This window comes from Papio anubis, chromosome 19 (assembly GCF_008728515.1).
Source record: "Papio anubis isolate 15944 chromosome 19, Panubis1.0, whole genome shotgun sequence".
Taxonomy (NCBI): Eukaryota; Metazoa; Chordata; class Mammalia; order Primates; family Cercopithecidae; genus Papio; species Papio anubis.
Window position 1 is genome coordinate 38,573,356 of NC_044994.1, and position 25,428 is coordinate 38,598,783.

The following is a 25,428-nucleotide window of genomic DNA, read 5'->3' on the forward strand; positions in this document are numbered from 1 at the left end:
CCAGGGTGAGAGTGCCAGCCTTAGCTTTGCTCTAGACCACTCTCCTTCCAGTCTGAAGTTCTCCATACCCAAGGCCATTGAGCTTATGCTTGAAATCGCCTTTGAAAAAATTGTTAACAGTGAGAAAATTTTGGCAGTGAAAGAGATCCGATTTAACCAACCCCCATCTTGCCTTTAGCCTTCAAACTTCCCTTGATTCTTCCTGGGTTTGGGTCAAGCTAACTTTGGGAGATATTTAGTGTATAGTTTAAATGATAATAGCCCTTCCATAAAGTTAAGGGCAGACCACCAGCCTCGGAGGACAAGAGAAGCCTGAATTCTGCTAAAACATAGACATAAACATTGCCAGCCATTACTCCAGAGGTCACAAGATACGCACTTCCCCAGTTACCCCTGCAGATAACAACATCGCCATTGTAAACAGAAGACTGGCCTTTTGAGATGTCTTTTCAGTTTTTTTGCATGTCTGATGACCAATGGCTCCACCTGGACCTGCCAATTCTTGTGGCCCCACCCAGAAATGACTCAGCATGCAATGAGGACCATTTCCCAAACCCCTATGATTGTACCCCCAAACCAATCAGCAGCAAGCACCCATTGCCTAGCCACCCCCACTTCTCCCAAACTCTCCTGGAAAAACCCTAGTCTCTGAATTTTCAGGGAGGCGGATTTGAGTAATAATATAATTCCGGTCTCCCATTTAGCCAGCTCCACATGTGTAAAACTCTTTCTCTATTGCAATTCCCCTGCTTTGATAAATCAGTTATCTCTGGGCTGCGGGCAAAGTGAAACTCCTGGGTGGTTCCATGCTTAGACAGCTCTACTGATGGGGCCCCATGGCCAAACTTGCAGCTCTTTTCCTTTTAGGACAGCCATGGCCAACCTTTAGTAAGTTTTGTTACATTGAGTTCTGCCACCAGAACAAATTGTTGAATTGTCAACATCTGACCAACCTCAATGCCTCTACTCTCTTCCCTCTCTATCCCTTTGAAACAAGCCACTGGACCTCTCCCTTCTCCAGGCTCCTCAGTGGAATACTATGCAGCAACAAAAATGAGCAAAATCACAATCACACTCAACAGTTCAGGAAAATATGAAAAACCTGACGCTGAGTGAAAGAACTAAGACACAAAATAAGATATATGGCCTGATTCTATTTATGTACCATTCAAATCCAGGTGATATAAAAGCCTATTGTTAGGGATGAAATCCAGGTGATATGCATAGACCCATGAGATGGAGACCAAAAAAGAAAGGAAACAAGGAAATGTTGACCTTAAAAACTGAGAACTGGCAAGATTTAACTTCTCGGCCTGAAGGCAGTGTGGAGGGTTTACACAAGTTTTTGCTTTATAAGTATAATAATGTATGTACATATATATATATATATAGATGTATGTTTATGATAAAATGTTTAAAAGTGTAAATGTCTCTAGAACCTTTGACTGTTCTTCATGTGGCAGAATTTTCAGATCCATGCTCTGTGGCTTGTAGCCCTTGTGGCAGGCTGAAAAATGGTTCCCCAAAATATATCCATGTTATAAATCTTGGAATCCATGTATATAACTGTATGGTAAAAAGAAAAGGGAGGTCTTTGCAGATGTAATTAAGTTAAGAGGCTTAAGATGGGGAGATTATCCTGGATTATTCCAGTGACCCCTTAATGTAATCCTAAGAGTCCTTATAAGAAGGCAGAGAGAGAGAGATCAACACATACACAAAGGAGGTGGGATGTGAAGATGGGGCAGAGATGGGAAGACCTGGCCTTGAAGGCTGGAGTGATGCGGCACAAGCCAAGGACTGCTGGCAGCCACCAGAAGCTGCAAGGAGTGGATTCTCCTCCCAGAGCCCACAGGGTACATGGCAGTGCTGACACCTTGATTTCCACCCACAGATTCTGATTTCAGATTTCTGGCCTCTGGATAAATGAGAGAATAAAATTCTGTTGTTTTAATTACCATATATTTGTGGTAACTTTGTATCACAACCTCAGGAAATTAATATAGCCCCAAGTGGTGTGAATGGAGAACTTTGGGACCAGAAAGCAGGTAGACAAGGGGAGGCTGCCCTGGAACTCACACAGAGAAAATTCCAAGCCTGGGATCGGTGAGTAGCAGGGAGGTTGGCTTCAGTGATGATGTAAATGTCCATGGGTGCTGAAGTAACTGGCACACAAAAGACAGAGCCTCCAGTCCCAGGCTCTGCCGATCTAGGCTCCTCAGAGACCACTGGGAAAACTGGACCTTGTGCATCCCCCATTAGACATATGAGGTGATGGGGGAGCTGCATACCTATCTCATGGGCATCTTTGCTGTGGTTTGAGAGTAGAACAAGGCCAAATCTCAAACAGATTCTAAGTCTATTCTTGAATGCCATGATCAGACCTAGTACATATCTGCCAGTCTCCTCTTAAAGGGCAGCCCTTGAGCTACAGATGATGCTTTGAGAGGGGTGCCCAGCAGTGAGTGCTGGAACCTTTCAATTGCCTGACCTGGGTGCCCCTGGAAGGCAGCAGTTCCTGGAACTCAGCTTTCCTTCCTCTTCTCTCAGACCACCGTCATTCATGGTGTCCCCTGGGACTCACCTCCAACCTCCTTGAGAAAGACTCAACCTTCCCACCCAAGTCTTTTGCCCATGGAGTCCCCAAAGATAAGACCTTTCCAGTCTCAGAACTTTATTGCTAACCAGACTAAGATTCAAGTGATAAACATGTGGAAGAGAGAGTCAAAACTCACAAGCTTACTACAGCCCTGGACATGGTCACAACCAAATACTTCCCGATCTTCTCCTGAAAGGACAACTGGAATCCTATTTGACTGTCTGTCCTCTGTTTCCATTTCCTTGAGCTCAGCCTCTTTCCATGCTTTTTGCAGTAAGGGTTAGTGAAAGCAACAGGCCATCCTGAGGGGTAAACCCAATAGAACTCTTTTGTGACACAAAAAGGGACCCAAAATCTTTTCTGTGTCCAGTCCAAGGAAGTTTCCATTTCACTAGGTCTCTACTGGGCCTAGGCATGATCCCTCACAGGCATTTACTTCTCACTATAGAAATAACACAACTCTTTGTCTAAAAATAGCTTCTACACCCACTGGACACCAATCACCTCAAATCCCTCTGTTAGAGACTCATCTCCTGAAAGTACGCATTACCTTTTAGGGCATCATTTTTTCTGAATGCCATATTAATTCACAAGCATCTCGGTGGGAGTTAATTTACCAGAACCATTTTCTCTGAAGTGGTAAGATGAGAAGTTACGAAATTTAGCTGGGGAGTGGGATAGAGTGAATTGCTATTGGCTGTTGTAAGCTTTGGCCCCTGGGTACAGCATCTGACTGCAGGAGCGTTGCAGCAGGCAGAAGCCTCGTGATACCTTCTGTGTGAATGCATGCATGTCTCAGCCTCATTCTGGTCACACACCATTTCTTGGGGAAAGTATCACCTTGCACAGTACCAAGCTGTGCCCACGACACATGCCCAGTGGGTCTTTCTGTCTACGTTCCCTAGTCAAGATGCAGACATTCTTAACAAGGACTTCAGGACACAGGTGAAACATCAGGCCACATGCAAATGAAAATATCAAAACATGTCTCGGGTAACAACTCTGAGCTTGCAAACCAGGGTTATTAAGAAATGATGGCTCTCCTCACAAAATAAATTTTTATTCAGAAAAAAAAAATCCTTCAACTAGCAACATGCCTCAAAGCATTTACAATATGGTTGTATTTATAATAATGTGATTTTCAAGCAACATTTTTGGAATTTAGATACTTCCAGAAACAAGATGTCTCTTCTACCAGCAATTAAGCCTTGTACATCTGGAAAACAAGGTGGAATGTAGGTGTAGGATAATTAATCAGAAAAAAATCCAGGAATATGGGCTTGGGTAATGATTAGAGTCAGAGTACAGAAGTAAAGACTATAGGAGGCTGAATATGCAAACAATAGTAGCCAGACCATGTGTGATAACAGAACTCTGAGCTACCTCCCCTGCAGCGACCATCCCAAGAAACCACGGTCTCTACAGAAATTGGCCCAGAATGATCAGGACTTGAGCAATGGCCCCCAGCTTCCCTATTTTGTCCCTGCTCCCAACTCAGGACTAACCAGACGGACGGACCAAATCCAAATATGGTCCCTAATACAATCATGTATGAAACCCCGATTCTAGCTACCCAACCTCCAGCTCTACCATGCCAAAAATAATGCTTCATTACAAAGCTCCTCCTCCTCCCACAGCATTCAAATCTCTACCAAACCAAGTGATGGTGGCTGAGTCTCTTGTTATAGCAAGCTCTAAGTAGAGAGTTTCTGTTCTCATTTAGTCTTCCTTTATTTCTAGAATTAAGTTCAAATCCCAGTTCCCCTACTTACTTGCTGTATAACTTTGGGCAAGTTATTTCACCTCTATGTGTTTCAGGTATCTTATTAGTAATGTGGAGATAATAAGAGGGCAAAGAGTGATAAGAGGAGTGTTGTGAGTTAATATATGTTAAAAAGCACTTGCAACAGTGTCTGGCATGGAATAAATGTTCAATGTATGTTAGCCATTATTATTATCACCATTGCTGTTGATATGGGAAGAATTCAAGGAGGAAATGGGAGTTGCAAAATGAGAGAGCAGAAGTGCTAAGAGAAGACAGGCAAAAACTTTCCCATCAGACTCGCAGGGATGAGCTGCATAGGGCCCATAGGATGGGCAAAGCTCCAGCTTGCATGAGCTGCTTTGTCCACATAAAGAAATGCTGCCTGGTCCCCAAAAGCTTCAGTAGCCACATCATCATCATCACCAACAGCACCATCATCACAATTATTATCCCTACCATCATCACCTTCATCTCTATCACCACTGCCACCACCATCATCATCATCATCACCATCACAATTATCATCCCTACCATCATTACCTTCCTCCCTATCACCACCATCATCATCATAATTACCGTCATCACCATCATTATCATCATCACCATCATCACAATTATCATTCCTACCATCACTTTCACCCCATCATCATCACCACCATCATCATCATCCCTATCATCACCTTCATCCCTATCACCATCCTCATCATCACTACCACCATCACAGTCATCATCCCTACCATTCAGCACCATCAATATCACCAACCTCACTATCATCCACAATGTCCTCATCACCACCCCAATCCAGAAGTACTGAGTGCCTACTACAAGCAAGGCAAGAGCTAGGAGGTATGAGGGGCTCAAAAAGGAAGCCACCTGGGTCCTGCCCTCCAGCTAAGGGAAGGAGTGCTGTGTGTTCAGAGGCAAGTTGCTGTGGGTGGGATTTTGAAATGCTAAGCTTAGGCTCTGAGTCTGTCATCTCTGGTTCTTAAGATGTCAGGGGCCAGGGATGTTTGGGGGACAGCGGCTGAACATGGCAAACCAGCCCAAACCCAGGACTGTCTAAACTGGGAATCCAAGGGAGGGCACAGACAGTGAGTACTATAGGAAGGTCATCTTTAACGTCATTACGAATCACTAATGAGTGCTTTGGACTGGGGGCCATCTGGGTATAGTTTGCAGTGCCATAGCTTAATGGCCATGGGACTTTGAGGATATGACTTTACCTTTCCATGCCTCAGTTTCTCACCTGTAAAATGGGGATGATAATAATTGGGTTATTATTATAGGGTTGTGGAAAAGATTAAGTGTATCAATACATGGCTTATTAGAGAACAATGCTTGGCACAAAATAAGCTCCTATAAATGTTAGTGTTGCTGTTATTGCTCTCCTTAGGTTAAGCTCTGTTAAGTTCAAGGACCTTTGTCTTCTTGGTTATATCATCTCTTCAGTGCCTGAGTCAGTGCCTGGCATATACTAGGTGTTCAATCTTTTTTTTAATGTTTTGAAAATTGACTGCATTTTATTTTGTAATCATTGAGACTTACAGAAAAGTTTCAAAAAAAAGAACAGAGCTTCTGTGCCCCTTTCACCTAGCTCTCCTTAATGTCAACATCTTATATTGCCATAGTACAATTAATGAAACTAAGACATTAACCATCAACTAATCTACCAACCTTACAATAAGCAATTCTGAGTACCAAATGAAAGAAAGAAGAAATGTTATGGGTAGAGGTGATCAAGGAATACTTCCTGGGGGAGGTAGATTTGAGCTGGTCCTTGAAAAAGAAAGGTATTGAGACAGAATAGACAAAGACAGAGGATAGAAGGCCTCATGATCTGCAGTGGGCATGTGAGAATCAGCCTGGCTGAAGGTAGGGTAGGGCAGAGGGGGAGAGTTGAATGTGGGAGGGGTGAGGGGCAGGGGCCACCTCCAGGTACCTGGCTTTCTTTTTGTCCAGCTGCATCTCCTCCGTGCTCCCGTTGATGCCATAGAGGGTCATGAAGATGTTGGAGTCAGTGCCCCCGCCAACCACATCGCCTGTCCACACCGTCATTTCATAGAGAACCTGCCATGAGAGGAATGCAGGTGCTGAGTCTCAGCCTCACCCTCCAACCCCACCTGACCTGCCTCAGTCTCACCAGAGAAAGAGACACGCTGTCCAAGTTCCACGGCTCTGGAAAGAGCCCTTCCTCGAATCAACTGTAAATGCCTGGACAGCAAGAGGCAGCCTTGTCACTTTCTTATGTCCCCCACTGTGCTCAGTCCCACCCTAGAAAGGAGTCCTGACAGAGAGCCCTTCTGCAATAGAAACATGACGGAAAGCCTGGCATTAACTGACTCTTTGTCAGTTGAATCCCAACCTAAGTTCAGCGTGCCAGCAGCGCATGGTGGCAAGACAGTGGCCTTTGGAGCCCTCCAGAGCTCCATGTGAATCCGAGATCTGTCACCTGCTGGCTGTTAGACCCAGGCAGATGCCTGACCTCACCAGCCTCTGCTCCCCTGTGGTAAAATAGGGATAAGCTCCCTTGCAGAGTGAGAGCTGCTGACAATTTGCATAGCGCCTGGTGCTGAGCCTGTCACCTGTGTGGCCCCAAGCAGCAGCCAAAGCTCTCGGTGTCAGTTCCCCTTCATGCCACAGCCTACACATGCCCTGCGGCTGTGAATGAGGGATGCCATCAGGAGTGATGTTTACAGAGGGAGTGCTGCCTCAATCCACTTGAGAAGTGGGACAATCCCCTACTTCCACGATGTTTCACTTGAGATTAGGGTATTGCCATTTAGCCTGAGGTGTGTGCCAAAGAGAATGTCTGCCCTCTGTCTCCACTGGAGGGTGAGGTGCAGCCTGCTCTTCCTGGTGTGCCTCCACCAAGCCCCCACCTCGGTTCTTCCTCTGTGAGGCAGCCTCGTGGCAAGAGAAAGCACTTACACTGTTCTAGAATGTTCTTTGGTCCTGGATTCTTACTCCCTTCCTTCTCACCAAGTGCCCCTGGACTCACAGTGAAGTCTGAAGGTTCAGGAGAGGCTCAGACTTACGGTCGGGGAAGGGCCATCTTGACTGTCTCCTTTGAATGTACCTGGCCCAGTGTGTCCCTTTTATAGAGGCTGCTACATTCCTCTATCACCTGTGCAGGGGCCTGGTCCCCATTATCCAGAAGCCTGGACCTCCAAACCCGAGCTATTAATCACGGTGGTCATGTCCCCATGTGCCTGGAGGGGGCTGCATGCTTTTCTGGCAGCATCTAGAATCTCTGCCAGGACACTGTGAGGTTTGAAGTATTCTGTGCAGGCCTGGCCCGCAGGAGAAATTCAGGACATGTTTGCTGAGGGAACGGATGAAGAGCCTCTTACTTTACCAAGAAAATCCCCTTAGACCACCCAGCAAGGGCATTCATGATGGCCAGGAGGAGCCACTGGGAACAAAAGTGGGAGCCTAACACTTTTTTGCTCTTATCCAAGCAGGCATAAAAAATAGAATGATCAAAATGAATGCTTTAACAGCCCCATGGAGACTGGCCCCTGAGAGCTGGTCCATCCAACTCTTGTGTTCTCTGCATCCATCTTTCTCTCCTTTACACAGACACATCTCTTTTTATGTAATAAGTGTGTTTCCAAAAAGAGACAGAAACAGTGCTCTTGTAATTCTAGTCTGATATCAGGTGTCCTGGAGAGATGGCCAGCCCAAAGAACCCTGCAGCTCTTTGTAAAGTGACAAACCTATGTTCCTTTGTGCCGTGGATAACGGGTGTAGGTCTGGATTTTCCTGGACTAAAGGGCTCCAAGGGAGCTGCAGCTGCACTGCGTGGGGTGTGCATGTGTGCTGGGCGGTGGCACAGAGACACACACAGGCTAGGAAGTGGGTCAGGCGGAGGTCCCTGGATGAACTGTGTGCTCACCCACACCATCCGTCTGGCCACAGACAGAGATGTCTGGGGAGTGGGGGAAGGATGTGAGATATAGAAAGTGCTACTCTCTGACTCTCCAGCAGGCGGGAAGCAGGAGACTGGCAGGCACCACACTCCTGCCTGTCAAGGTTTCAGAACCCCACGTCTGTTTCCATATACAATGTAGGCAGAGCACACTCAGGTCCAGGTGGTTTCTTCTCACCTTTGTGGGACAGCTTCTGACCTGGTCCAAGAAGCCCACTGGTTTTGATTCAGGACCAGAGAAAAGGGCTGGGGCCTTCTGTTGACCCCATAGCCATGAGACAAAAAGAGAAACCAACAGGGTCAGGTGAAACAGAGGCTTCTGGGCCACCAAATGGCTGTGTGTCCTCGGATCCTAGCACCAGGCATCTGCCTTCTGCCTGGTCTGACCTGTGTGTTTATATAACTTATCCCAGGCCATTTGGCCAGTTACAGGTGGAGCCAGGACCGAAGCTCAGACCTCTTGCCCTCCAGGCTTTTCCAGTTAAGGAGGGTATTGTGTGGACACCACTGGCTGCATCGTGAGACTCAGAGGTTCACAGTATCCCAGATGCCATCTTTCCTATCACCACCCTACTGCTGTTGATGGTGGATCCTTTGGTGAATAATGACCCTGCCTGTCTACATAGAGCTGCTTCCTCACAAAGCTCTTCATGAACTGTGATCTCATTAATTCTCACCAAGATCCTACATGGAACAGGCCATGAGTAGCAGGGATGCATTATTTCCAAGCAGTGTATGGGAAGACCAAGGCCCAGAGAAATGAGATGACTTGCCCAAGGTCACACAGCAGCAGACCAGAAGAGAGTTCAGTCTGTGGCTCCTAGCAAAGCACATCTGGCTAGCACACCAGGCTGCAGCCCCTGCAGATACCCCAGTGATGAGTCTCCTACTTCTTCCACTTCTGTCTCCCCTGCTGCTCCCCACCTCAACCTGCACTGCCCTGGCCATGCATTGTACACTCACAGTGCCCCCCTACCTTCACCCCGATGTTCACCACCATGGCATCCAGGAGGTCGAAGACACGAGAGGTGATGCCATCGCCTCTGTCCTTGGCAAGCCAGCAGTTACAGTTCAACGTGTACTTAGTGCCCTGGGTAGGCACTGCCAAACACAACTCTTCCACCAGCCAGCAGCTCTCAGGGGAGGCCCCATCATGGCCCAGCTAGGAGGAGACACACCTGATCTGTGATGATCTGGGCACAACTGGGAAGGAAGTGCTCCCTGCCCAGCCCCCTCCCTCAGTGCTTCTTCCCAATGTGCTGTGCACTTGCTGGCCCAGGTCCCTCCCATAAAAGTGAAGAGATTTTGCAGATATAATTACAGTCTCTAATTAGGTGACTTTGAGTGGGTTGAACCTAATCAGGTGAGCCCTTAAAAAAGCATGTCTAGATGTCAGAGGTGAAGAAGTTGGAGATATTTGAAGCAGAAGAGATTGTCTCCTATTGAACAAGAAAAGAGCCAGGTTTTGGAGATGGTCCCATGGTAGGGAATGGTGGGCCTCTATGAGATGAAGGCCTCAGTCCTACACCCCAAGAAAATGAATTCTGCCAACAACCAGTGAGCTTGGAAGAGGACCCCAAGCCTCGGATAAAATCGCAGCCCTGGCTGCAACTTGATTTCAGCCCACTGAGATCTTGAAGATGGACCCCCGCTAACTCACACCTAGACTCCTGATCCATGAAACTGTGAGATAATACATTTGTGTTGCTTTAAGGCACTAAGTTTGTGATACTCTGTTACACAGCCATAAAAACTAATACACAGAACATTCCCACTGGGTGGGTGGAAGACAGACACACAGAGGGGCAGGTGGCTCACCCAAATCACCTGGCTAGTTGGTTCTCCTCTGCTACCTGCTCTAAGGGGTGCTTCAGGTAGGCTGCTCTTCCCAGCCTGCACTCCCCCGCCCACCCAGGTACTGGTCAGCTCCGTCTGTCCCTATGGTGGTCACGATTATGGGGCCCCAAGAAGCCAGCACCTCTATTTTCTTGATGACGCCCACATCCAAGCCTGCAACGTAGAACTCCTCCACAGAGCCACGGCTGAAGCCCCTCTTCCCTCGGGGGTAGTCCAACCAGATGCGCTTACTACGTTCATCATCCTCTCCGATGAGGAAGATGAAGGCTCGGCTGTCAGTGGCTGCATCCTTGTGCTTCCCAGTGGTGACCGACACATAGTAGGGAATAACTGCAAGAGATCACGGGGCCCAGCCTCATAACAGACCAGGTGGACAAGGCACTGTCTCATAGGCTCACAGATTTGGAAGTGACCTCTGAGGGCACTGATCTCAGCTCCTTGCTCAGAGACGAAGTGCAATGAGCCCTTCAGACTGGTAAGTTATCTGTGGTGTGTGTCTCCTCTCCAAGGACTGAGGGAGTTGCTAACTCCCAACGTACAGACAAAAAGCAGCATTCTTGTCACTTGTTTGGAGTGTCAAGCTTCTAAAAGCTCTTTTGGCCAATTATCCTGCTTGAACCTAGCACTATTATGTGAAGGAGGGTAAGAAAAATAACCTCTCAACACATATAGGCATTATATGCCCCAAAAGCTCACTATGGTCAACAAAAATGCTGTTGGCAAAAGCAAGGTCTCATAGAAAGAAGGAATTTGAAGAACAATAAAAATGTATCATATATGCAACATAGTGAATGGAAGTCCTAGAAAACAGCAATTTCTAAAACACACCAGATTAATTAGCATAAAACTTGCTCAGGTAGTGTCCATAGAGTCGCAGTTTCCATTCTTCCAACTATCCATTCTTCTTGCAGCTGGGGTGGTTATGATACATAAGGAGACATTGTTGGGTAGGTTTCTGGGGAAATCTTTTTTTTTTTTTTTTTTTCTTTTTTTTGAGACGGAGTTTCACTCTTGTTGCCCAGGCTGGAGTGCAACGGCATGATCTCGGTTCACTGCAACCTCCGCCTCCCAGATTCAAGCGATTCTCCTGCCTCAGCTTCCTGAGTAGCTGGGATTACAGGTATGCACCACCATGCCTGGCTAATTTTGTATTTTTAGTAGAGACAGGGTTTCTCCATGTTGGTTAGGCTGGTCTCAAACTCCCGACCTCAGGTGATCCACCCACCTCAGCCTCCCAAAGTAATGGAATTACAGGCACAAGCCACCACGCCTGGCTGGGAAATCTCTTTTAAAAGGTCTGACTCAACTGGGAGGAGTACTCTTTTTTTCCTTACTCTTCCATTCATTCTGCTTGGAGTATGGATATGATGGCTGGAGCTCCAACATTCATCTTGGAACCATGGGCAACATTTAGGTCATTTATAAGGTTGCCAGAGTGACCAGGTTAAAGGAACCTAGGTCCTTGATTGCACTGGAACTGCTGTATTAGTCCCAGGTGGCCTACCTTTGGACTTTCATGTGAGTGAAAACAAAAATTCCTAATTTGTTTGTGACCATTTCCAGGTCTCTGTCATTTGCAGTTACTAATTGATACAAGCTGGAAACCCTTCTCCTGGTTCATCTTCCTCAATAACTTGGGAGACACTACCCTGGTATAGTGGATTTTAGGTTATACAATCTGTTATCTCTTTGAAAAGTTTCCAAACTGTCTCTTCCTGGCTGGAATTACCTGCACATGGCTTTATTTTATCTTTACAGTGGAGGCTTTTCACAGGTGATCACAGTGCTTAAGGAAAGGCACTTTCTTGGGGGTCCTGTCACTCATTTACAGAGTGAGAAGGTAAAGTGTAAGCAGACTGGCTTTCTCTGCCTGACTCCACAGACCCACCATGTGGCCTCCTGGAGGGGGCTAACATGGTTGCCACACTCTTATGTTTAAGAGAACTGACTAGGAAGGTAGTGCATTCAAATGTTCAATCGACAATTATAGAACTGCCTTATCTCAAAAATCTGGTTGGCAAAATGAACTTGCTGGGGAATTATGATATTGTTTTATGGAGGAGGAAAAAACTGAAGCCAAGAGACTGACTTGTCCAAGGCCACACATTTTACTGTCAGAACCAGAAATGGAACTTCAGTCCCCAAACGACCATCTCAGGACTTCTTCCCCCGCCTTCACCACCACATCATGCCTTAAGTTTGCATGGCTGAGTGCTTTGTGTGATGTTCTAGTGACATGTAAGGGATGTTCATTCTCACCCTAACCTCCTTTAACCTTTGTTTCTCCATCTGCAAAGGGGGCTTAGCCCTGCCCTCTCACTTTGCAGGGTTGTTCTGGGGATAAAACAGGCAATACGTGTGAAAACTATGTAAATGACTAAGCGTTAGATATGTCATCAGCTCAAGAATGGCTCATCCAAGAATTGCTTTAAAAATTTCCATGTGCCTGGTCCCCATCTAAAGAGCTCCCTGGTTGGCTTACTTGGGCCCTCCTGAACGTAGTCAGCCATGGGCCCGGTCACTGTGTTGATGTCGACATCGGCCATCTTGGAACTCAGGGCGATCTCCCAGAAGTCAGCAGGGCTGCTGCAGTTGCTGCTGCGGTCCCCAGTGTACTCCTGTGTGGGAGAGCAGGACTGGCAGTTGCAACTCCAGCACCTCCAGGCCAAGGGACCTCCCCTAGGCATGAGGATGGCCACAGGCCCTGTAGGCCCCTTGCCTCACCTTCTCGTAAAAGAGCCTCTCGAGTCGCCCATCCTCCTTCTTTAGGGACAGCCAGCGCCCGCACAGGAACAGGAACTCGTCCTCATTGGTGTCATTCCAGATCTCCACCTTCTCCACGTACCAGTCTGCGCACCACTTGGAGTTGTCGTGGCGGAGCTTGATCTTGTAGATGACGCCTAGGTCAGCGGCCTCAATGATGAAGGTATCAGCCTGGGGAGCCCAGATGTGGGGACTCAGATGGTGGGGGGTGCACCCCACTCAACCCACTCCAGCCCAACCCTCTAGGACCTTCCATCCCACTCAGTTACTGTGCTGAACAGACCTTCCTTGCCGGGGTGCCGCCCCAGACCCAAATCCCCAACACTGAGCCTGTGTGGTCCAAGGCCTCATATCCACAGTGGTCCCATCTTGCAGTCCACTTATATGTGTGGTGCCATGGAGAAAACTGCCTTCACTACATTCCTCTTGGGAGAAGCCTGTGGGTGTTTGGAAGCCTCCTCTGTGTAAGGGGAGTGGGGCCTGAAGGCCATGGGTAGAGGCAGAGAAGGGGTGGTCAGCCGGTCCTGTTCCTGGATTCCTTAGCTATGCTGAGCATTGGGGATGAGTCCAGCTGTGGCAGCCAGAGAGCAAAAGCTCTTCTAGAGATGAACTTCTGAGTAACGGGAAGGTGTTTGAAATTCCCTGGGAGATGCTGAGAGGGAGTTTGATGAACCAGTAAGGCGGGGCTACAGGAGAGAAGGCAGTAGAGGTGAGGCTCTGGGGGAGGCAAGGCTGTGGAGGGACTCAGGGACAAACATCTGGGACGCAGGCTCAAGAGGGTTTTGTGGGGGTTGTGATACAAGGCCCTCATCCGTGCCCCTGACTCTATCTTCAGTCAAGTGGACACTCCACTCTTGTGTGCTGATTCTTTGAGGGGAGCTCAGTGAGGTGTGGATCCCAGGCTTTGAATGAGATGGGGCCAAGACAGAGTTTGAATGTGGGAGGCAGAAGTCAGGATGGGAGCCTGAGGAGGGTGAGAGGGGACAGGCGACACTGAGTGACACCTACTTTCCTTCCGAAAGATTTGCTGAGCACAGGTGCCATGTGAGTCACTGTGCTGACCCCTAGGAAACCAGAGATGAATAGAATAGGATGCCCTCTGTCCCCAGGACCCCACAGTCCAGTGCAGCGAGAGGAGGGGATGGGTAATTCCAGCTCAGAGGGTGGGAACGACCACCTGTGTGAGGACTAGAGCCAGGCCTAGGAAGACAGACTTCTCCAGGTGTCAGCATTAAGCTGCAGCTGCGGGGCTGGGTTTTCCAGGCAGCTCAGGTGGGGACAGCCCATGGCCAAGGCAGCTGCAGGTAAATAGCAGCTAGTGGTGTGTGACTGAAAGCAGATGTGGATGGGAGCAGTCCTGGGGTGCTGGCAATCCACTGGGTTCACCAGAGTAAGAATGGGCCCACCCTGAGATACAACAATTCCACTTGTTTGCATCTGTCCTGGGGGAAGACCTTCACATTGCACAAGGATGTTTATTACAGATAATTTTTACAGAGGAAAATTGGAAGCCATCTGGGGTCCCGTGCTTGGGGAGTGGCTACATAACTGGCAAAGCCTTTCCTGAAGAATGTTGTGTGTACAGTGGTTATAGAGAAGAGTCACCTCCATCTATGTTTGAATACCGGGGCAGGGAGAGATTTCCAAGGCAGCCATGCACGCCAAGGGCAAGTTAAAGAAGTGTTTATATAGCATGATGCCTTTTATGTAAAAAACTAATACCATGGAATGGCTTACCTATTTTCTATGGGTGCATGCACACGTAAGCAGAGAAAATGTTTGGAAAGATGCTGAGGCAGGAGAGAGGGTGGGGTATTCTGGAAACTGCACTCAGTGGTCCACAGAGGGCACTCTGAACAGGCCAGTGTGGGTAGGCTGTGAAGGTCTGCAAATCCCGTGGAGGACTCAGGGTAGATCTGGGATCCATGGGGAGCCTCTGCAGGCTTGAAGTGAGATAGTGACTGGTCAGCTTTGGACAGGTTAACTGAGGAAGCTGGAGGGTGGGTTGGATGGCAGGGCCTTGAGCAGAGAGACCACGCTGGCTCAGTGAGTGAGCTGAAATGAGGCAGGGCTGAGTGAATACAGGGCAGACTTGGCTGATTTGAGGTTATTTAGAAGGAAGACTCTGGAACCTGGTGATTGATTGGATGTGGGTGGGGAGGGGTTCCCAACAGGGAGAAGGATGTCCAAGATGACTTCCATATTCTGGAGTGATCAGAGAAATGGAAGCTTCTAGATGTTGTGCAGTAAACTTAAGGTCACATGGTTAGTAACTGAGCCAGAAGTTGCACCAGCTCCCCTGATGGGGTGTCAAAACTGGAGGAAAAGAGAAGAAAGTGATGGGGCAGAATGGGCCAAAGATTTTTTCTTGTGACATAACAATTTGCTGAGAGAGAAGAAAAAAAAAATGGAATCTGAACACAGAGGGGAATGGCTTGCATCACCTTCATTTATTTACTTAATCCATATTTACTGAATGCCTACTCTTTGCCAGAGTCTGTAAATAAAGCCAGGCATCAAAATGGACCTCTCAGCTGTATGCTGCACATTGCTGCTTTTACAATGCATTTACCAGGCATCAATACCAGGCATCAACTAGGGCAGGGGGCAGGTGAGCTTTCCCAAGGCTTGACAACATCCAGCACAGACAAAGAGCTACCTGCCTGCCAGACATGGTTCTAGACACTTTGCATTTTTAATTCAGTTGGTCTTCACAATAACTCAAAATTAACTCTTTTTTAGGGTGGAGGAAAAGGAGGCACAGAGATGTTAAGTAACTTGTCTAAGATCACACAGCTAGTGTCAGAGCCAGGATCTGAGCTCAGGTGACCTGCCCCTAGCATCTGGGGCCCTGATAAATAATATCCCTAGTGTAGAGTCAGGGACAATCACATAAATCGCTTGACCTTTTTGGTATTCCATTTTTGCAAGATGGAAAGAGGAGGATAGGACTCCTCCTACCTACTTTATAAGGGCAGTGAACAATTATATCTCTTGTGGAACATGAATGTGTATGTTTTAGATTATTTCTTCCTGGTACAACATGCTCTTACATCTTGTCCTGTTTTTCAGCCCAGAGGTCTAATTAGCAATCATATTGCTATTTCTGCTTCAAATGCAGTAAACTGAAGTTAAAGGTAAATGGTTTCTATCTGGATGATGAACCAATGAATGGGAGTGCTAGGGTCTGACTCCTGGAGACCTGGCAGCCAGGCTGGGGCTCCTTCCACACTGTCTGACTCATAGGGTCACCAGCCAGCTGCAGACCCACTTAGATGACACCCACCTTTCTAGTCCCAGGGCTAATATCCTCCTTACTAGTAGAGTGGTTCAATGCTAAGGGATAAGCCTGGCTGAGGGTGAGGTTTAAGGAGACCCTTGATAAACACCCGTTGGCTGATGTATGAAATCCCCAGATATGCACAGCCATGGGCAAGAGCACAGATTGAGTTAGGAGCCAATCCCCTTAACCTGATCTCCCTGTGGAGATAGCCTGGCCTGTGGGGATTTCAGGCAGATTTCAGTGCGTGGAGAGGAGAAGGAAAGGAGACTAAGGAGCAAGTGCGGGCAGGGGCAGGGGGCATGCCAGAAAGGGCACGGAGTGGAGGAGTAGAGGCAGGGAGAGGGGAGCCAAGCTTGCAAGAAGGGAAGTTTCACAAAACCCACCCTTAGAGACCCCTGTGGTTTTGTAAAATCACTGTGTCAGAGCTGGAAGGGCCTTATACATCACCCAGTTATGTGGTTTTCAAGCCTTTTTATAGTCACAGAACCCTTTTCTTAACAGAGGGCTTGCTTGGCACTGTGATCAACAGGCCAGGTCAAAGTGGATCCACCTGGGAGGGAGTAGGGTGTCCAACTGCACCTGTCTCCACCACCCCCAAGGCTCCCAAGGCCCTTGGAGCCACCTGTGGCTCTATACAACACAATTTAGCCAATTCATATCTGACTCTTCAATTTACAGATGAGGAAACTGAGGCCAGAGAATTTGAAGCAGATAAGGAGCTGATAGCAGAACCAGGCCTCCAGATCCCCTCTCCACCCCACAGTTCAAGTCTCTGTCAGTGTCAGCACAGCCCCTGTCATTCTGCAGTGTTCACCTCCACATTCATGAACCATGCACAGTGAACTGGATTTTCTGAAGACGACCCAGCCCCATGCAACCAACAACCTGGAGCTCCAGCAGGCCGCCTGCTTGCCCAAGGCCGGCCTTCTGCTCCACCTCATCCCCTATGCAGGACCCAGGGTGGGTGCATCAGCTAGGAGAGGGGAACAAGGAGCACTTGCAGGGGAAGGGCAAGAGCAGAGGCCCAAATGAGTGTGCACGATGCCCCATGGAGTTCCTGGATGTCCCCGGGAACCAAGAAGAACTGGCACTTAGATCGCTGGGCCTGGGGAGGAGGGAAGGAGGGTAAACTCCATGTGCCCCTCATACCGTTCCTCTCTCGAACTTGTTGGTCCGGTTCTCTGATTTGCCAAGGTATCGCTCCCCGGTGTCCCCGAGGTCTCCATAGATGGTGATGTACACCCTGGCGTCCGTCCCTGCCCCGGGAATGTTCCCTGTGAAGATCTGCACCGAGTACAGCACAACTGGCCAGGTGGTGGGACAGACAGACAGACAAAGGGAAGAAAAGGGTGACAGCACTTTAGGTCTTGGGGAACTGGATTTTTAGAAAGTGCTAAGCTTCTGGCCTAGGACTTGAGGGGTTAGCCTTCTGTTTGCTCAATTATGCATATTCAGCTTCAAATCCATGTGGATTCTCCAGTGGGAAGTGTGCTCATCTGATCTAGACCCAGGTGGGCTCTATGAGACCCCAAAATAGAAACTTTTTAAAGTACCCCTCAAACATCTATCTGCCCATATAGCTGCCTGCACTGCACAGGGAGAAAGACTCAGAAACTACCTGAGATGTGTCCACGCCGTGGTTGCTAAATCTGCCTGCCATGATACATGGCAATAAAATGCCTTCCGATTTGAGGGTGACCAGTGTCAACACCAGATCCTTCTAAATGGTTCACAGAAAAAAACAATATTGTTTAAAGAACAGTTTCCCCTCTGTTCGTTTCCTCATGTTCATTTATTCTCCAACCCACTGCCACCCTCCCCTACCCCAGCGCCCCAGGCCAACTCCTCACCAAAGCCACTGTGACTGCCACCTTCTTCTTGGTCTCCCATGGCCCATAGGGAGGGCTCAACAAACATTGGTGTGACAATTATTAAAAATTACTATGAAAAATAAAAATGCATGGTATCTTCCTTTTGTTCTGCTGTTTTTATTTAAGGAAAAATAAAAGATCTCCTTTTCCAACCTTCTCCTTAGCAGAGAGACTCAAGTCTTGCATTTTTATGAAGGCTAAAAATTGGTTGGCCCCTCTCTGTATCCTCTGTCTTTGGAGATTTTGAGTTTCAGGCCAGGGAAGAGGGGACTTGGCTGGATTATCCCCAAGGTGAGAAATAGAAGCTGAAAGGCAGAGGTGGCCAAAGTGGGAGAAAGGTTAACTTCCCTTCCCCTGGGAGGGAGTGAGGATTCAGGAGTATTCGTGGGCCACAGGGACCCCTCACCTGCACACAGGGACCCTATGGGGAAGTGACTGCTGGGCTTCTTTGGGGACTTGAAGCTTTGGGGCCTCAAGGGTGGAACAGTGAGTCTTTTGACAAAGCCAGATTCATGCAGGAGTGTTTCTGGTCACCCAGAGAAATGATACTTGTGTGTTGGTGGAGAGCCAGTAGTGACACTGTGTGACAGTGAGCACAGCTGGGAGTGGCACTCACCCTGGATTGAGGGCCAGGCCTCTTCTGTGAGCCTCAGGATTCCTAGAAGACCCTCAAAAAGGGGATTCCCCTCCCTGTCATGAACAAGATGGACTTTCTTATCAGTCCTTGCAAGTGGGCTCAGAACCACATTTAATTAAATTTAGAAAAGTAAAGTGATGTGAGTTGCTTGTCCTGATGGCTATGGAACACATTCACACCCACAGCAGGGTTCCCATGATTTTCTCATTTTCCACTGGGTTCTGCAGCATTATTCCCTCCTGCTCTCCCTCTGTGTGGCTGGACACTCCTTCTTGGGTAGCTTTATGGTTTCCTAATCTTCCACCTGTGCCTTGGATGCCAAGGCCTCCCAGGTTCCACCCACATTCCTCAGCTCTCATCTTGCACTTCCTTGAATTCTCTGAGTCTGTGCCTCCAACCTAGGTCCTTCCTTTGCTTCGGATCCGCACACTTACTACCTAGAGGGCGTCTCCACCTTGACCAGACCCCAACATCACAAACTCACATGTTCAAACCTAAACTCTACCCTCTCCTGCAACCCCTGCCCCTTTTTCAAACCTTCTCCCCAACCATCTTCCTTGTCTCAGCGGCCCTGCCCAAGCCGCTACCATCCAAAGCTCCTGGGTGCATTGTGAGAGGTGACCTGCAGAGGCTGGTCAGACACACCGCCAGGGGCAGAAACCAGGGACCAGCCACACTTGCTCCTACCCCACCCTGCCCCACTCAGCTCAGTGCAGAAACCTGTCAGCGTTTCACACACTGAAAATCCTCTCTTTATTGTCTAAATGTTACCTAAGCTTGTCTTGCTAATACTGACCTGCAGTGACATTAGGAAACTTGTCATAGTTTAGACACAACAGTCGACGGTCCTCCCCCTCATTTTCCTCCCCATCCATTTTCTAGCTGTGCATTTGGGCCTGCTCCATATGTGAGCTAATCACAGGTGGCATGGGCCTATAGGGACACATTTTCTAGGAGCCTGTGTCCCAGAGCAGGATGCAGTGTCCCCAGGGGCTGGGATGAAATGGCCTTCTCACTCCCCCTTCATTTGCTGCTGTCTCCAGTCCTCTGGGAATTAGGAAAACTGATTCAGCTTCTGGGTGCTGAGTAATGCGGTAGTGCAGTCAGAGCCAGCTATTTCTGGATCCTCCTCCCTCCCTGTCCCACCCAGGCCACCCGGCGCATCCGTGGAGAGATGTTTCCCTAGAAACATCACCGAGCTCAGAGTGAGTTTGGTGGTATGTTATCCACACAGAACAGCCCAAGTGCTCTCCTGGGACAGCCTTCCAGGGCATCCTCTGGGGTCCAAGTAGAGAAGGATTTAATAGCAAAGACTATGTGGAGAAAAGGATAGGAGTAGGGGTGTCACACTATTGAGGCAACACTTGTTTTTATTTCTGGGCAACAATTCAGGTTAAAGGAAAGGCAGAGCTATAGCTGTTTTACTTCCGGTGACAACAAAGGAAGATGGTGTTTGTCTTTTGTCTTTTGGATGTCTTATCCACTTGGTGGGCAGAAAGACCTGTCTTCCTGGCTCCATAAGGGGCCCAAAATTTTGAATTTTACTCCAGTTTTTCCAAGAAGACAACACAACAAATGTCAAGTGGATTTTCAAACTCTTGGAGCTTCTCTGATCTGTGTAGGCTACCCTGCTAGAGAGATCCACTGTATTCTTTGTCTATCATCAGGGGTAGAAAGTCTGTTTTTTTGCAAATGAATTTGGCTTTGAAATAGCTCAAGATAATTCAGAGCTGAATGGCTGATGAATAACCTGGGGATTGACACGAACGATGCCATTGCTGGTCAAAACAGAGGTATGACTCTGTCCATGTGTTCTGGGAAAAGCGTGTGTGTGTGTGTGTGTGTGTGTGTGTACGCATACACAGTGTAGAAAGAGAGGAGAAGAGGAGGTTGAGGACTGAGCCTTGAGGAATACTACCTAGCATGAGAAAAGAAACCAGCACTCTAAATACTTCAGTGAGTTAGGAAGAGAACTAGAATATGGTGGGGTCACCAAAAGCAAAGGAGGAGGAAGTACAAGAAGTGGGTGGCCAGTCTGATGCAAATCCTTCAGAGAAAACCACACTGATGAAGAATGGACAAGTTAACCAGCCCATCCAGAAAAGAAGCTCATCACCTTGAACTTTCTCGAGCCATGCCAAACTACTGAGAACAAATACAAATATGGTTCCAGTTACATATAATTCAGGAAGGTTTCTTAATTCATACTAAGTAGGGACAGCTAAGTCCAGCAAGAGCAGAGAGGCCCAAGCCATAGTGATTGGTAGCAAACAAATGAAGAGTAGGGAGAAAATAGGGACCAGGATAAGCCAGGAATAGGATTCCCCTTATCTGGATGTATTATCCCAATGTCAGACCAGGAAAGAATTTCAGCACAAACCTTGGAGCGAGACAGCTGAGACTTTGAAGACTAGCTCAGTCATCTATTAGCTGTGTGCAGATTATGGAAGCTCTGTGAGCCTCAGTGGCCCTCTCTACAGAGTGGAGGTAACAACAGACCCTCCTCCTGGGTGAAGAGGCTCAGCCTGGCACAGGGCATGTGCTCCACAGGGAGGACCAGGGTCCTGGAGCCTGCCCACGGTGATAAGGGTGGCCATACCACACTTACTGTCCAGAGGCTCTTCTACTTCCTTGTAGACTTGCCGTAAGGACCCATCTTTCATGTATTTCTCAGTGAAGATGTCATAAGGAACCAGTTCTCGAATGGTCTTTTTGTCATCCTCAGAGGTGGCAAGCCACCGATCACATGGGAAAGTCAAGGTCTCTGCACCCTGGGGTGAGGCAGAAAAAGAAAAATTAGCCCTTAATGTGAAAGTTGCCAACTTCAGGGATTCATCGGCATCTCACTACTCATGGAGACCAAGGACGAGGATCATGGGGCCCCATAAATAATGTAAAAGCCACGGGGAGCCCCTTCCCCCCATTTCAGTAGACCCAGTCTTAAAGACTTGCACAGCCACATCAGAGTTTGGCTCTGAAAGGCTGGGGTTCCCAGGGTCACTTAATAATAGGTATCTGAACTCCATCCTGGAGACTCAGACTCAGTGGGTAAAGGGAGGCGGGTGCTCTGTATTTAAAAATTGCTCCCTCTGGCCAGGCACAGTGGCTCATGCCTGTAATCCCAGCACTTTGGGAGGCCAAGGCGGGTGGATCACCTGAGGTCAGGATTTCAAGACCAGCCTGGTCAACATGGTGAAATCCAGTCTCTACTAACAAAATACAAAAATTAGTCGGGTGTGGTGGTGCATGCCTGTAGTCCTAGCTACTTGGGAGGCTGAAGCGGGAGAATCGCTTGAACCCAGAAGGCAGAGTGCTGTTGCACTCCAGCCTGAGTGACAGAGCAAGATTCCGTCTCAAAAAAATAAAAAAATAAAAAAATAAAAATTGCTCCCTCTTCATTCATATCCATAGCTGTGACTGAGATCCATCTCCTAGGTTTATACTTTTGTGGTTTCAGAATGTTTTTAAAGTTGTCTGAGGTAGATTTTCTTCTGTGAATTTACCTTGAGTTACAGGAAGGGCACTCTGGTCACTCACTGGTAATATGGCCTTGGAGGTGGGGAGCAGAGACATGCACAGACCCTCCTCCTTGACCCCTAAACCAGGTTCTAGAAAATTCTACTTGGGACCAGAGCTTGTTTCTGCACTCTGAGTGAACTGGGTGAATTTTCATTATGAGATTTTTATCTCAATAAGGCTGATCTAGCCAGCAGGTCCTTACAAGGAATTCGCCTTGAATCTGCTCTGGAAAGGGACAAAAGAAACAGCAGGACAGACCAGTCAAAAACTCACATCTTTATCTGGGAGGAGCCTGCGGATGTCCACGTGAGAGCAGTGCCACCCAGGATTCATGCCTGTGTTATTATGGCCAATCCGAATTTTTTCAATGATTTCTCCCACATCTTCTAACTTTGGAAAGGAGATAAGGCACCAGATGTTAGCTGAAAGATCCAGGAAAGTATGGCCTCGGCAACATCCTGCTTCCCCAGGGCATCCACCTTGAGTCCCTTTGCACTTCCTCCTGATACGTCCCCACTGTCCAGCCAGGCCAACTCCCACTGACCTTGACACACATGCCATGCGCATGCCTCATGTCCCCTCTCTTAAAGTCAGCCTTGACTCCAGAACTTGGTTCAATCTACCTTCTCTGGGAGGGGGACCCCTTTTCAGCGTGGAACCCAGCTCCCCATCTTCCACTGCTTGCTGTTGTAGCAACTCATCCCTTGTGTGAGAACTGAATTGGGTAGCAAAAGATGAGTCCTGGCTGTGCCATGCTCCTGTCTTGCCAAGTTGACTTATTCAAGGCCCCAGACCTCTAAGAGTCCCCCACCTTCCAGCCACTCCTTTTCTGAGCTCCCACGTAGAAATGCCAGTCCCTCAAACTCCACATTCCTTGTCACAGGGCCTTTGCACATGCTTTGCTTGCCTCTCTGTCTTCCTCTTCTTTACCTAATGCCATGCCTGCTCAACCTCGTAATCCAGGTCTCAATGATCACTTCCTCAGGAAAGCCCTTGACCTCCCCAAAAAAGTGAACTCTCTTCATGACAGACTCTTGTTGCATAGTGGAGCCCCTCCTTGGAGCACTTCTCATAGTTGTAAGTTTTCATTTATTTTGCTCTGCATTGTATCCTGAAAACCTAGAACAGTGCCCATGACCTAGGCACTCAATAAGTGTTGGTTGCAAGGACGAAAGAGTGTTTCCTTAGCTGCAAAATGGGTATGATAAAATCAGCCAGGCCTTCTCATAATGCGGTGGTGAGCCTTAACCACGATGGTGTGCATGAAAGTCCCTTGAAAGAAAAAGCTGATACATGTGTGCCGGGTGAGCCCCTGAACTGGGTGGGGGATAGGGCAGCTACAACATCTTCTCTCTTCCACCTGGAGCATACAGGTATGGGATGCAGAGGAGAATCTCTGGCTTCTGTGACCTTAATCCTCTAAGCCCTAAGTTGCATGGGACAGGATGGCTGCCTCAGGTTTTTTCTGTTTGTTTGTTTGTTTGTTTGTTTGTTTTGAGATGGAGTTTCGCTGTTGTCGCCCAGGCTGGAGTGCAGTGGTGAAACCTCAACTCATGGCAACCTCCACCTCCTAGGTTCAAGCGATTCTCCTGCCTCAGCCTCTGGAGTAGCTGGGATTACAGGCACCTGCCACCATGCCCAGCTAAATTTTATATTTTTTAGTAGAGACGGGGTTTTACCATGTTGGCCAGACTGGTCTCGAACTCCTAACCTCAGGTGATCCACCCACCTTGGCCTCCCAAAGTGCTGGGATTACAGGCATGAGCCACCGTGCCCAGCTGCCGTCTCAGTTCTAACCCCTCAGAGAGCAAGGCGGCCTTTAGGGGACAGCTAGTCATGGTTGGTGGGCCTCAGAGAAAGACTCAGAGGACATCAGCATCAAAAGGGACCCTAGTATTCTGGAAGGTGAAAGAATTAGGCAGAGAAGTCTCTGAAACTGAGCTGCTTGAGTCTAGATCCTAGCTCTGCTGTTTTAAGACACCTTGAGTAAGTCTGCTTAACCTTTCTGTGCTTTATTTCCTCATCTGTAAAATGGGATGATCATACTACTGACGTCGTGGAAATGTTATGAAGATTAAATGAGTTGATACACATCAGGTCCTTAGAACTGTGCTGGCCCTTGGATGTTCTCAATAACTCTTAGCTATTATTGTTCTTTTTCTGGTCAACCCCTTTTCTTAGGAAGGGGCCACAGAGAGAGGAAGTGGCTTCCTCATGAGTTAGCGGCTGAGCCAGAGTCAGATCCAGGGTTATGGACTCTGCAATCCAGCGTTTTACCTCCTACCTGAAAATCAATCAGAAAAGGGAAGTGCAGAGAGAGGGGCACAGGTGGGCAGAGAGACAGAGGCCAGGAGACAAAGCGCTTTCATTTGTTTCCCAGCTCACACACTGCCCCCAAATCCAGAGACATTTGAAAAGAAAAAAACATAGCAACAAAATTACTGGCAAATTATAGCTGTCTATTAGTGGGGACTTCATTGATAAAAACTCCCCGGAAGTCATGCTGAGGTGTGATCACAGCCTCAGCCACTGACGGCATCAGGCCTGGATGACTCACGCACCACGACATCTTGGGTGGATGAGATGTTAGCTTTGTGTGGATTAATGAATCACCCTTACATTTTCTTGTTAAAAGACTCAACAAAGGTGACAGACCTTCCCACAAGTGCTGACTGCTCCAGAGAAGGTGGGAAGAGAGCAGGGCGTCCCCCGGGATAGAGACTGGCCCAGGAAGAAGGAAGGTGCCCTGGGCTTTGTTTCCTATCAGAAAATAAGGGGTACATCTCCAAAGATCCCACTGCCCGGAGGGCCCAGGCTTCTGAGGCTCCTGGCTCTTCTCCTTCAGGGTCTCCTGCACTTCCCCTCTAAGTCTTGCTTCATTACTGCCGTCCATCCAAGTCACATCACACTCCTCCCATGACTTCTAGCCAAACCTCAAGCCACACGCTTATTTCCACCTCTGAGCTGCTGGCCATGCTGTTCCCTTTGCTAGAAATGCCTTTCCTCCTTGTCTCTGCCACTGGCCCCTTTCAGATCCAACTCAAATCCATCTCTTCCAAGGAGCCTTCTCCCTTCTCTAAACAGTGATAGTAAGCTCAGCCCATTTGCTTGTCTACTGCAATAGCTAAGAGTGCATATTGCAAAGCCAGTCCTCCTGGGTTTCAATCCTGCTCTCACTAGATCCTAGCTGTGTGGTTTTAGGGAAG

General features: G+C 48.1%; 1 protein-coding gene across 3 annotated transcripts in view; it reads right to left on the reverse strand.

The window, feature by feature from the left end:
* LOXHD1 (lipoxygenase homology domains 1) overlaps positions 1 to 25,428 on the reverse strand; it is a 183,691-nt gene that overhangs the window by 37,300 nt on the left and 120,963 nt on the right. For all 3 annotated transcript variants that reach the window (XM_017951697.3, XM_031658813.1, XM_009192665.3), the window contains 8 exons: positions 22,496 to 22,612; positions 21,312 to 21,474; positions 17,345 to 17,499; positions 12,874 to 13,083; positions 12,632 to 12,767; positions 10,271 to 10,479; positions 9,269 to 9,454; positions 6,304 to 6,431 (listed from right to left, as the gene is read on the reverse strand). In XM_017951697.3, the coding sequence (XP_017807186.2) occupies positions 6,304 to 6,431; positions 9,269 to 9,454; positions 10,271 to 10,479; positions 12,632 to 12,767; positions 12,874 to 13,083; positions 17,345 to 17,499; positions 21,312 to 21,474; positions 22,496 to 22,612 (1,304 nt within the window). The remainder of the gene's footprint in view (positions 1 to 6,303; positions 6,432 to 9,268; positions 9,455 to 10,270; positions 10,480 to 12,631; positions 12,768 to 12,873; positions 13,084 to 17,344; positions 17,500 to 21,311; positions 21,475 to 22,495; positions 22,613 to 25,428) is intronic.